This window comes from Strix uralensis, chromosome 14, assembly GCF_047716275.1.
Source record: "Strix uralensis isolate ZFMK-TIS-50842 chromosome 14, bStrUra1, whole genome shotgun sequence".
In the NCBI taxonomy this organism is placed as follows: Eukaryota; Metazoa; Chordata; class Aves; order Strigiformes; family Strigidae; genus Strix; species Strix uralensis.
The window spans coordinates 22,193,836-22,205,856 of NC_133985.1; the positions used below are offsets into that span (position 1 = coordinate 22,193,836).

The 12,021-nt window shown below is 47.1% G+C and overlaps 1 protein-coding gene across 1 annotated transcript in view; it reads left to right on the forward strand.

Moving 5' to 3' along the window:
- Positions 1–2,483: 2,483 nt before the first annotated feature.
- The window catches only part of PDLIM4 (PDZ and LIM domain 4), a 53,371-nt gene continuing 43,833 nt past the window's right edge, over positions 2,484–12,021 (forward strand). The window contains exon 1 of the mRNA XM_074883866.1: positions 2,484–2,666. Within this exon, the coding sequence (XP_074739967.1) occupies positions 2,574–2,666 (93 nt within the window). The 5' untranslated portion in view covers positions 2,484–2,573. The remainder of the gene's footprint in view (positions 2,667–12,021) is intronic.

Below are 12,021 nucleotides of genomic sequence, written 5' to 3' on the forward strand. Positions count from 1 at the left end.
TTTCTCATCCAGAAGCAAAACTCCAATTAGTTTTTGGAAATGACTTAAAATATAATTTAAAAATTCTCAAGTTATCAAAGACAAAAACAGAAAGTTATGAGCCCACTTTGGTTGATTGAAGTAAGAGAATGACTGGGTCCTTTGCAGGCTGCAAAATTGTATTGGCTTTGCTCAACGAAAGCACATGTGAAAGGTGTGTGAGCGACTGAAAGAAAATGAGGCATTTGTGAAATGTGGAGTTCTTTAGCTCATATTCTCATTCCCCAAATCCTGGGAATAAAACCCATCTACTGCTGATAGAGGGGTGCCAGATTAATTCCTGATGCAGTTCTGAAATCGGAGGGCTGCTCTACATGTGGAAACTTTGCATCAGGAGCAGTTCAGCTGCAGATACTTTTATTCAGAGTAAAACTGACTCTACTTCAGCTCAGTTTAATGTATTGTGAATATAGTCTCATTCGGAATAAGCACACCAGCAAGTTTATGCCAATTTGGTTAATTCTAATTGTATTTTACTTGAGTTCAGTTTTTGTCAAGCCTCAAGTTACATGAGGGGTTACGCGAGCATTCAAAAGGCCGTGAAGAGAAAGTGCCTTGGAGCCAGCAGCTTTCCCATCAGCTTTTGAAATGAATACTTTAATAGTGGGGATTTCTGTGTTTTGATCATCTCCTTCCTATGACCGCGAATTACTTTGAAAACCCTGACGGTTTGCTGCACGGCAGAGCCTGCCACTCACAGCCTGAGTGCAATTTAGAAACCACCCCGCTAACGAAGCCCTGATGAATGCCAGTGGAAAATGTTTGACTCCACAGAACTGCTCTGGTTTTTTTCTCTGCTCTTTTCCTTTTGTTTTTATTGTCGCCACTTTCCAGCAAACTTAGTTTCTTTTACAGAAAGGAGAGCAGGAAAGGGGGGACACAAACTGATCCTCCAGCTCTCTGCAAGACAAATTTCGGTGTTCGGCTGGCTGGAGTTTCTAACGCAAGCAAGGAAACCTCAGGCCAGCCTACTCCCAGATTTCTGCAGGCTTGGTGATATCATGCAGGAACGAGGAGGTGATTCATCACCAGTTGCACAGCAAGTCACCTTTTGTAGCCCCTCTCGGCAGAGACACGCGCTCACACGGAGCGAAGAGGACGGGGGGAAGCTCTGCAGGTCCCAGCTGCCCCTGAGCTGCTCCTCTCTAGGCACCTTTCTAGCAGAGCAAACAAAGGTTATTGTGTTTCGGGCTGGTAACATGGTGTGCTCACTGCATTCACGTTGCTAAATCACGAGGCTGTGGCGTAGCTCGGGAGGGTGTTTAAAAGTCTCAGCTCCCACCCCCTGTCTCAGACCAAAGCCACCTGCATCACATGGGCATGGCAGGGGGACGGTCACACAAACCTTCCCGTGTCACAGGCAAACACATACAGAAAGACTTCACAGCAAATAGCACGTAAATCACACTCACAGGGACGGGGCAGCAAGAAGGTGTGTGATGAAGCTGGACTTCTCAAACAATTCATCCTTTGTTAGGTTGTTTTTTGAAGTGGGTTATTCCAGCCCAGCCCTTTCCAGGAAGAGAGGGAGGTTTACAGGCGTTTTGAGATTTGCTCTCAGCTTTTGGGGAAGACGCTGACCACCCCTCCCACCCCCAAGCCACCCCTGCACGCCTGCGAGCCCTCGCATCAAACACCCTCCGCAGCGTGGGCATCCCGTGGGTGCGCCCACGGTCACGGACTCAGCTGCACTGCTGGGAAACGGGGATGCTCTGCGGTGCCTGGGGCTGCCCCAGGGCCCCCCGCAAGGACACAGTGATGCTGGGGTGCATTGACCAAGCGATTCCCAAACAGCTTTAAAGCCAACCTGGTTATTTTCTTGGAAATTTATCTTTCAGCCAAGGGATAACCATGAAGGATTCTCAAACTGCCTTAAACCCAACCTGATTGTTTTCTTGGTGGTTTATCTTTCAGTCAAGTGATAACCGTGAAGGATTCCCAAACAGCTTTAAACCCAACCTGATTATTTTCATGGAAGTTCATCTTTTGGCCAAGTGAGAACCACAAAGGATTCCCAAACTCCCTTAAGCCCAACCTGATTATTTTCGTGGAAGTTCATCTTCTGGCCAAGTGAGAACCATGAAGGATTCCCAAACTGCCTTAAGCCCAACCTGATTATTTTCGTGGAAGTTTATCTTTCAGCCAAGAAACAACCACAAAGGATTCCCAAACTACCTTAAACCCAGCCTGATGATTTTCTTGACATTTTCTCTTTTCCCCTTCAACACACTGCCGGCAGCGAATAAACCAGTCGCGACTACACTTTTGCATCATTTTCCTTCCACTCCAGAGCACGAAGGCGCATGTACTCCCGCGAGCAGTCGCTCCAAACCCCACCGATAGAAGCGTGCGGGGAAAAACCCGACTTAAAGCTCCCCCCGACGACGGCCGGGCCGGGTCGGTCCCGCCTCCCGCGGGGCGTGGCGGGGAGGTGGGACCGACCCGTCCCGGCGTTTAGGAGCCGGCACGAAGGGGATCGCGAGTGGGAGCCGGAGCCGCCGTCGCCCGCGGGCAGGGAGCGCCCAGTCGCCGCGATGTCCCACTCAGTGGCCCTGCGTGGTCCCTCGCCGTGGGGGTTTCGTTTGGTGGGCGGTAAAGATTTCAGCGCCCCGCTGACCATCTCCAGGGTGAGCCGGGGCCGGGGGAGGGGGGAAGGGGGGAGTGAGCGGAGCGGGGACCGACCGCAGGGATGGAGCTGCGGGAACCCCCTTTAAAATCTTCAGGGCGGGTCTTAAAGTCTATTTTATTATATATCCCCCCCAAATACAAAAAATCAGTCCCCCCCTCTTAACGCAGCGCTGTTTCAGCCGCTCTTCCCTGTGCTAACGCACAGCAGATAGCATTCTCCCGGCTTTATTTCTTCGGATGTTAATTCATAAAGATCTGCTTTCAAAGTTTTTAGTGCTCAGCACTACAGAGGGCTTGGACTTGTGCCCTGGACTGAGTTCACAGGCTGTTGGGTTTTTTTTTTTTTTATTTTAGGAAGGCACAAGTAAAGTCAGTAAGCAGTTTCTCTGCGCAGGCTGCTGCGTTGTGGGGTCCCAGTGGGCTGGTAGTAATTACTGTGTGAGTGTACTCACACTTGTATTTTAACCTCACAAAGATGTATTCTGGAAACTTCTTTGCTAAGACACCGCGGCTAGCTTGAAACAGGCTTTGTGCGTTAGCTCTACGTGGAAACAAACCATCCCCCGTGCAGGAAGGAGCGCGGCGAGGTGGTGCGATGGGCTGTGTGATGGATGAGGTGCTGGGCACGTTCCTGCGGGCGCTGGTGTTTCCATCACCATCGGGCTCCCTGGGAAAGGGCCGGACACCCGGAGCTGCCCTGCCTTGCCCGGGCCGTGTGTTGCCGAACTCTCCCAGGCAGCCGCTGCTGGAGCACTTGAACAAAAACACCGAGAGGATTGAAGGACTTTGAAAGGAGCTATAACTGAGAAATATTGCCATAACGCATGCAAGCTGTTTGCTGCCTTTTCAATCCTCTGCCAAAGCTGTGACAGAAAAGGGAAAACATGTACCCTGAGTTTTGAAGAAATAATTATGGAAGAGAGCGTGTTTTAAACAGGCTTGGTTTGTATTTGAGTTCAGATGTGCCCATTACACAGCTTCATGCCTCTGGTTTTGGGCTGTCTCTTACCAAGTGTCCCAGCCAGGGGTTTTTTGGAGGAGTAGCAGGAGGAGACGGATGGAGAGGAGGGAAGACCTGGACGGGGGAAGGCTGGAGTGGTGCAGGGAGCAGCAGCCGGTGAGGTCGGGCAGGCACCCACACACAGCTGGGGTGTCTGTGCTGAGCGGGGAGGCACTCGGCTTTCGGGGCTCAGCATTTGCCTCCTGTGCACAGGGAAGTCATCTTTTCCCCCCCAGTAATGTGGGATGTATCACAATAAACCACAAAATCGCCTCTCAGTGACTGTAAAAGTGTTCCCGTTGTGAAGATGGACATGTTAATTTAGCCAAGGGAGCCTGTTTTCCTGTTACTTTGAAAAGAGTTTGGTTTAATATTAAACAAGAAAAAACAAAGTCTGCTTTTGCCTAGGCAGGTGGCTTCCCAAATTCCTTGTTTGATTCAGCAAACCTGGGAGGTGTGAGGATAATTCTCATTGGGCCAGTCATGCTTTGGATCACAACGAGCTGTAACACAAGTAGCAGTCGTGGGGTGTTGTTTCATGTTGCTGAGTGTGGCAGCCTCTTAAATTAGATCCTTTTTAATTTCTGCTCCCACCGCAGAGAGGGGTGATGCTCTGATGTGCCGTACACTAACGGCTGCTCCCGGAGGGTGATAAACAACTCGCTGGGATGTAAATATGGGTGCAGGGTGCTCTGCTTGGGCTCTAGTCTCTCGACACAAGAGGACACCTCACTGGCTTTGGAAATAATATCTGAAAATGTTAAAATTGGGGAAGTGGCTTCTGCCAAAGCTCCCAGCCATGGGGGTGCAGGAAGGGGCTGCTGGGGGCTCCCTGGGAAGCCAGGGCTTTGTTGGGTGGTGGGTCTGTGCAGCTCTGCCTTTTGGAGAGGACTGAGCGTGGCTGGTGTGGTGCCATATTCACTTTTATTCTGTAACTGTCTAGTTAAACAATTAGGTTAATTGTCTAACGAGGAGATCTGTTCTTTCCAGCTTGAAACCTGGGCAAGGGGGCTGGGGGCTGCAGGAGGGAGGGAACCTCTTGCTGTAGCCTAATGGTTGAGGCTTTTGACTTCTGCCTCCTTCACAGTGCTTTTTTTCTAAAAAAAAAAAAAATTAAAAAAAATTAATTGTTTTATATTAAAATGCCATTAAATTACAAAAATATTTTGAAAAGCAGAAATTCTGCAGGGAGGTGGGGCCAGATTCTGGGAGTCCCCCATCCAGCTGTGAGCCCAAGATGCTGACATGCTCCAGGTGGGATGGGCTGCCCAAGGGGTGCAGGTTTGCTGCACCCCACTTCTGTGCCCGAGGGGGGCTGAGAACTGATGTGCCTCAGGGTGCTTGGGCTGTAGCTCTGCAAGCAGCCTACCTGGACTAGTTATGTTGGGAATTCATAGGTTGCAGTTTGGGATTTGAGGCATCCAGAAGCCACCCAGGTTCAGTTCTGGGTGCCAGAGGCTGGCTGCCTGCTTTTAAAACACAAGTTCATCTGTGTTTAAAAAAAAATAAAATTATTTGGTCATTGATAGGTTGGTCTTCCCTACTCTTTGCTAAGCTACTACAGGAAACAATTTCTCCCCAGGTCTCTCGCTAGCTGTGACAGTGCAGAGGTGTGTTGCAACCCCTGGAGCCACTGCAAGCGATACCTTGCTGTCTGCCAGGGGACCCTAGAAGGGTGCAGCTGCTTCTCCAAAGCCTGTCTGAGTGTCCTTGCTCCAGGTTAAGCAAAGGCAGAGGTCCTTAATGTTGCATTAGTGAGTCCTGAAGCTGGAGGGGAAATAATGAAGCAGTCAGTGTGAAGCTGAAGGTAGTCCCCAAAAGTGGCTTGTGACAGTGTTGTCAAAGGATAAACTTGAAAAAATATGGATTTGGTAGCAAGGAAAATAATGATCACCCAGTCCTGCTTTGGAATGGGACTTGACTCACTGGGCAGGACTTGCTTTAGCCTTTAGCCCCCTGCGAGGTCACTGCATTTGTGCAGGTGCAGCTGATGGTGTTGAGCCCATCCCTTGCAGCTGTTTCAGATATGCTCACAAAATCAAGGCATGATGTATTTTCCTTGAAAGCAGGTCACCTCCCTCTGTGGTTTGATCAGTCTTAAGTGACAAGTGGTAAAGATCTGATTGCCCAAATGAGTGGGAACAGCTGATGCTGAGCACTGCCCTAAAGAGGCCAGGGCTGCAGTTGGAATCTTCAGTATTAAGGAAAGAGAAATGCAAACCCAGAAGGGCGTGCTTAGGGCATCTTTCTCATGTGGTCACATAAAAACCTAGGTGTGCTAGCTGCCCTTTTTTCCCCCCCTGTTTCTTCTTGCATTTTTGGAGGACCCAGATGAGCAGGGTTGGAGTTTGCTGGGCTGGTTTGGAGACGTGCAGCCCTGGAGGGCCCTGCAGCAGCTGTGTAGAGGGGTTGGGGTGCTGGTGTCTTGTCAGCACAGTGCTGGGAAGAGAATTGTAGCCCCAGGCTGTGCTCTGGGGCAGAAACCCAGCTTGTTTTACACCCACAGTTACAGTCAGCTAACACTGGGTGTAGTACATCACATAATTAATAATGGTTCCTCCTCCTAATGATATTTATAGGGGTAGGGGAATGACTTAAAACATCTGCTTAGAGTTGGCCTTAATGACTTGATAGAAAGTGCTTTTAAGACTTAATCTGTAGCTGACAGCTGCTTTTCCTTGGTTGAGCAGGTTAACAACTGGAGACTGTGCTTGCCCTTTGTGGGAAAGGGGGCTCGTACTCAAGGTAGCAACAGCATTGCCTTTGACCAGCAATGGAGTAACTTACTCAGCTGCTCTCAGTGTTGTTCTTGTAACCACATCAGTGAGTGCTGCGGTTCTGTGTGGGATCACAGTTGATCTACCCCTTGCCTGGAATTAAAAGATAATCAGTCATTAGCGTAACTAGAGGAGCTGAATGCATTTAATCACTTGAACTTGCTTGTCCAGCTCCTAGACCAGTCAATGTCGTCACCTACCCAACTCTGCCGGTGTTAAGCTGAGCACTTGCTGCTTTTAGAATAATTGATAAATTGTTTGGCTAAACAGGTAATCGACAAATGGACTGATTCTGGTATTTTAAAAAAAGTTTTAAATATAGTTTTTCCTTTATCTGCTGGCTTTGACATCAGTTTACTCACTAGCAGAGCAGCAGAAATGCATTTTTCAGTGCTGGCTTGGAACTGTAACACAAGAAGGGTGAGAAATAATTGGTCTGTGATCCATTATCCAGGTATTGTTTGAGTTAAGGTTGACTCTTAAGCTTAAGTAGCTTTTGTATTTGAGGAAATATGTGTCCTGTTAAAGGTTAGGACACTCAGGAAGGAATTCTGCTGAGGGAGGAATTCCAGTAGAAGTTGTCTTGTTGACTCCATTTCGGGGCAGCCGGTAAATGCCTGAGTGCATTGCTGTGATCCCGCTTGAATGCAGAGTACCTGCTCGGAGGAATAATTTTTGGGGTGGCCTGTGAGGCTTGTTCATGTGTGCTGGGGGTTTTGGGTGGTGGAGCACGAAGGGCTCTGCAGGCCTGTGGCTGGGCAGTGCTGGGGGGTCTGGGTTTGGGTACCCCAGGAACTCCACGTATGTCGGCAGAGAAGGCAAGAGCCAGAGATGCCAGCAAAGGGAACGGGTTGTTTTGGGTTTTTTTCTTTGCTTCCCATAAGGTTTTTTCCTGGTTTTATGTGTAACTGGTATCTATTTGATTGTTTATTAAATGGCCAGGATGCGCTTTCCATTCAGAGCTCCCAAATGGGCTGAAGAAGTTGCTCTGTGTCAATGAATCCCACAACTAGGACCCCAGCTGATTTCTGCTGACTTCTAGTGGTTTTATTGCCTGTGTGGAAGAACCAAGAGGTGCTAGCTAGTCATGTTTGTTATAATAGTTCAAGTGGGGTGATTCCTTTTAAGTGGAAGGAGATAGTTTTGCTTGTTTTTCTTTTTTGGTCTCATCATCCTTCCCATGATTGCTTGTTGTAAAGTCTGGAGTGAGAGATCTGGGTGGTTACACTTGAAGCTGTAGTGGTGCTTAACAGTTAATCTGAACTACAGATAAGAACTAAGGAAAGTATGTAACAAATATACTTGTTGCTGAAGTTATTCTATCACTGAGGCTTTATTTAATAACTGAAAGAGAAGAATAAATGCTTGTGCTGGTTCAGGAGACAGTAATGGTAGAATATGCTGGAATGAAAGCCTAATGCTAATTACCGTAATCAAGCACACTGATAATCCAGAGCGGGGAAAGCAGGCGGAAAGAATGATTCATGTAGGTCCATTCATGCAAGGTCTGACCTTGGGGCGAGTTTAGCAAAATAAACCCAGCACACCCTTGAAAACACTCGAGCCTCTGCCAGGCTGAACAAAGCAGAATGGGCTCAGTGTGAGTGGGGGGTTTAGAGCTGGGGTGAGGGTCTTTGTGGCTTGGGTTGGTGGTTTTGTGTTTTTTTTCTTTTAAATGATGGTGATGTCAATTTTTTTTCTAACTTCTTGAAGATTGAAAGATTGCCTGTTGGGGCAGGCATTCAAAGTTGTTTTGGAAAAGTACATGGTTGTATCCCACTTGATGCAGGGATAAAAGAGAATAAAGTTAGACAGCAGACTTACTAAAATGGCCCTGTTAGTGTAGGAAGCATGCAAGGGGAAATATATGCAATTATTCTTTTTTTCTTAAACTTTTTATGGCTGTATAACACAATAGGTAGTGATAATCCTGGTCCTGCTTGGGGGTAGATCAGCCCTTTAATACAAATAGGCCATTGTGGATTGTGTGGAATTAGTGCAGACTGTTGCAATTTAAATTATTTTTTTTGTAGCTTGGGAGGAAAATGCATATCACACATCTGCAGGAGTCATGTGGCAAATCCTAGAAGGCACAAGTCCTCTTAAATATAGTATTCCTAATTGAATTTGTTTGATTTCTAAGCTCTTAAAATGCATTGATTCATGGTTCTTAGACACCCAAACACTTGGTGAAAATATTTTTATTTTTTAAGTCATCTGTGCCCACAGGTGCTAGAGCGTGAAAGGAAACAGTAGATCTCTCAAGATCTGGTAGTGTTGATAAAAACCCTAAAACAAACTTGTTCACAGAGGATACTCTGCTTGATTTGTTGTCAGTGCAGCACTGCCAGACACGTACCGGAGCAAACCGCGGCGCGTTCAGCCAGAGCTTGTTAACGCAGTGGATTTGTACGCTGCCGTCAATGCCACGCTTGCCCAAGCCCTGGGAGATAAGGTTATGTTTGGTTTCTACTTCAGGACTTACACAAAAACTTCAAGTAGACCCAGGATTCATCCAGTTACTTGGAGCAATTGCAAAAATGTCGAGCCACAGTGTGACATTCAAGTAGCTTTTACAGCCAGCAGAGCCCTAAAATAAACCCCACTTTCTCACCATAGAGAACAGAGCTCTCTTTTTTAAAAAAAAAAAAAAAAAACCAAAAAAAAAATTTGCTGTGCAAGAGTATTTCAGCCAATTAATTTTCCAAACATCATAAAGATGTCTCAAAGCCCATGCCACACTCAATCTTTCTTGTCAACCAGAGCAATTCAAATTCACACCCATTAAACCTTGAGTAGTTTTACGTGTTGTGTGGACTGATAGCAGATTATGTGCAAGTGACATTTTACAGCACAAGCTTGGGAAAGCAGAGTATACCAGCTTGAAGAATATCTAAAGTAATTATTATTAATAATCAGATATAGGCAATGCACAATTAAATGAGAAACTGTCTTGAACAATCGAACCCAGGACCCTTCAGTAACAGACACCAAGGAGTAGCTGCTCAGCTGGGAGGTTTGCAGGATGCTGGCTCTGAATGCTGTCGTTCCCCACAAGCCACAAAACACTTCCCAGAGGCCTTTAGCTTTTGGTACAAAAAAAAAAAAAAAGACCAAACCCCACAAAATATCTAGTGTTCACAACTGCGCTGGGAGAAGCAGCCGCTTTGCAAAGGCACAAATCCCCGTGGTCTGCACGAGATTAACGCCTACGTGCCTCGCAAGAACGGAGCTTCAGATTTGCTCGCCAGATGAAGTCAGTCCTTTTGTGTCAGAGAATTTTCTTCTGTTTGGAGATAACTCTGTGGCCACTTTCCTTTGGATAGGAAAGTATCAACCCACCTTCCTGGCTGAGAAGGGCGGTGATTTGAAAGGGAGAGCTCCAAAGCACCCAAGGGTTTCTCCAAAGGAGGGTTTAGGGAGCCCTACTGTAGCTGTGAGGTGTCTGAGAAGGGGAGGCTTCATGGGAGCACTGAGCATTGCACCTCTAAAGGAGATGAAGCGATTGTGATCATAAATGTTTTCTCTGATGCTGCAGAATCGGGTTTGCTGAGTGGTGCGCAATGGTGCGGTGTCTCGGGGACGGCAGTGATGCTCCGAGCGCACCTACGTCGGGGTTAGCTGGTGTTAGCCTGGTGTTAGCCTTGCTTCCCCAGACAGCAGAGGAAGCATAAAGCAGATCTAAGTGTAGCAGCAGCCATAGTGGTTAAGAATGGGTCATTCTGGGTAGTAAAGCAGCGTATCTGTAACTTGTCCTTGGAGGAAGGGGTGAGCGGGCTCCTGGTGACTGTGAAGGTGGTGGGCAGCGCGGGGTGCTGCGGCTCCTGGTCTGAGGGCTGCGGAGTTCTGGGTGCCCCTGGGCTAAGCAAGGCAAGCTTTTGGCAAAATAAACCAGAGGTGAGTGTCTGAACGAGCTGTGACTTTCTCAATCAGCATTTTGAGGTTTGCACTCTGGCTATGTGGTTGGCTGCTCTAAAATTCATATCAGATTTAATTGATTCTCAGCCTTTTCTTTGTAGAGAGACCTCACCCTTTGAGCTGAATTAGGATCTACACTACGAATCTGATCCTAAATTTGGTTTTGGATTCATCAGTACTTGGATTGAAAAGGATTTTCAAGTGTCTTGCCTTTTATAACACTCGTACTCTGGTTCTTTCCCTTTTACGCTCTTAAGCTTCTCGTTTTCTTCAGTAGTTAAATTAATTCATGTTGCATAAACAGTGCTCTTCATTTACTGGTCTGTGGAGCATACCTAAATAATGTCTTGATACATTGGACTTTTTATAAGCAATTAGAAAAATGCAAATGGATTGGCAAGGAATGTATGTCAGTTCCAGGCACAATGCTTTGAAAAGCTGAGGAGAACCTCTGGAAAGAATGCTTAAAGGATTTGGGCAATTTATCTTCGTTAGATAGTCATTTAACTCTTACTTCTTCCTGTTTTAAAAGATATTGCTACCGTAAGATCATCTGCTGCCTCGTAGCGTGCTTCCTGATAATAGAACAGGCTTGCTTTGTTCAAAAACTGAGAATTTTGTCACACTATCTTGACAGCCTCTCGAAGGCTTTAATCAGGCCCTTTTGATCACGCTTGCAGAACAGAAAGTTTCCTGACTTGTCTGTAACAAACTACCATTGATTAAGAGGAGAGTGGTGTGGTCTGTGTAGGCTTGTATGGGCTCGCATGGTTTAACCCATTAAATTCTGGGGAGATGACTTCATTAATTGATGGGATATGGTGTGTTTTATTACAGTAGCGCTTTTTTTTTAAAAAAAAGTGAAGGCGATCTGGCAGAGAGAAAGCTGCCTTTATTATGTAGGTGTGGTTGGCCTGAATAAGTACCTTTTGTTAATTTGAGTAAAAACTACTGGGGCAATAAATATGAAGTTCTTTCCAGTGGCTGTGCTGAGACCTGTGCAGGCAGTGAGGTGGAACCATGTCCCTTGTCCTTGGGTCCTGACACAGGTGACGTTATAGAGGCAGGTTTCTGGGGAAAAGAGTAAAAAAAAAAAAACAAACAAAAGGAGGTGGGTGGGTGTTAAGTTACAATGTATTAACCTCTTGCTACAGCGTTGATTGTTTCAGCCTGTGGTGTTGGCCCAGTTCTAGAGATGGCTTGAGCAAAGCTGCTCCCGAGCTGTGCGGGGTTGTCCCCGCGTGGGCCGCGGGATGCACGCAGCGAGGCGCCGGGGACTTTGCCCTCTGAGCCTGGCTCTGGTCTCGCAGCCCTGGCACGCTTCAGTGCTTGATCTCCAGGGGGGAAAGTAGAACGCGACGTGTGTTTCAGGAGTAAACTCCTCTCAGTGCACATAATCTTGCTTAGTAAGTGAGATTGCACAGCTTCCAACACCAACTGGCTTAGGACAACAGTTGCCTTAATGTGCTTTATTTTATTGGCCTGATGTCAGATGCTAACACTTAGTAAATCCTAACGAGGCTCCGGTGGCCAGATAAGATAGCTGCTGCTGGCTTTGGGGGTTTTCCAGCCTGTTCCATAGCATCAGAGTATCCACTTGGCTGGGGAGGGGCTGCTTGAGGCTGGTCCCCTTGGAGGAGAGGAGAGAGGTGGGCAGTA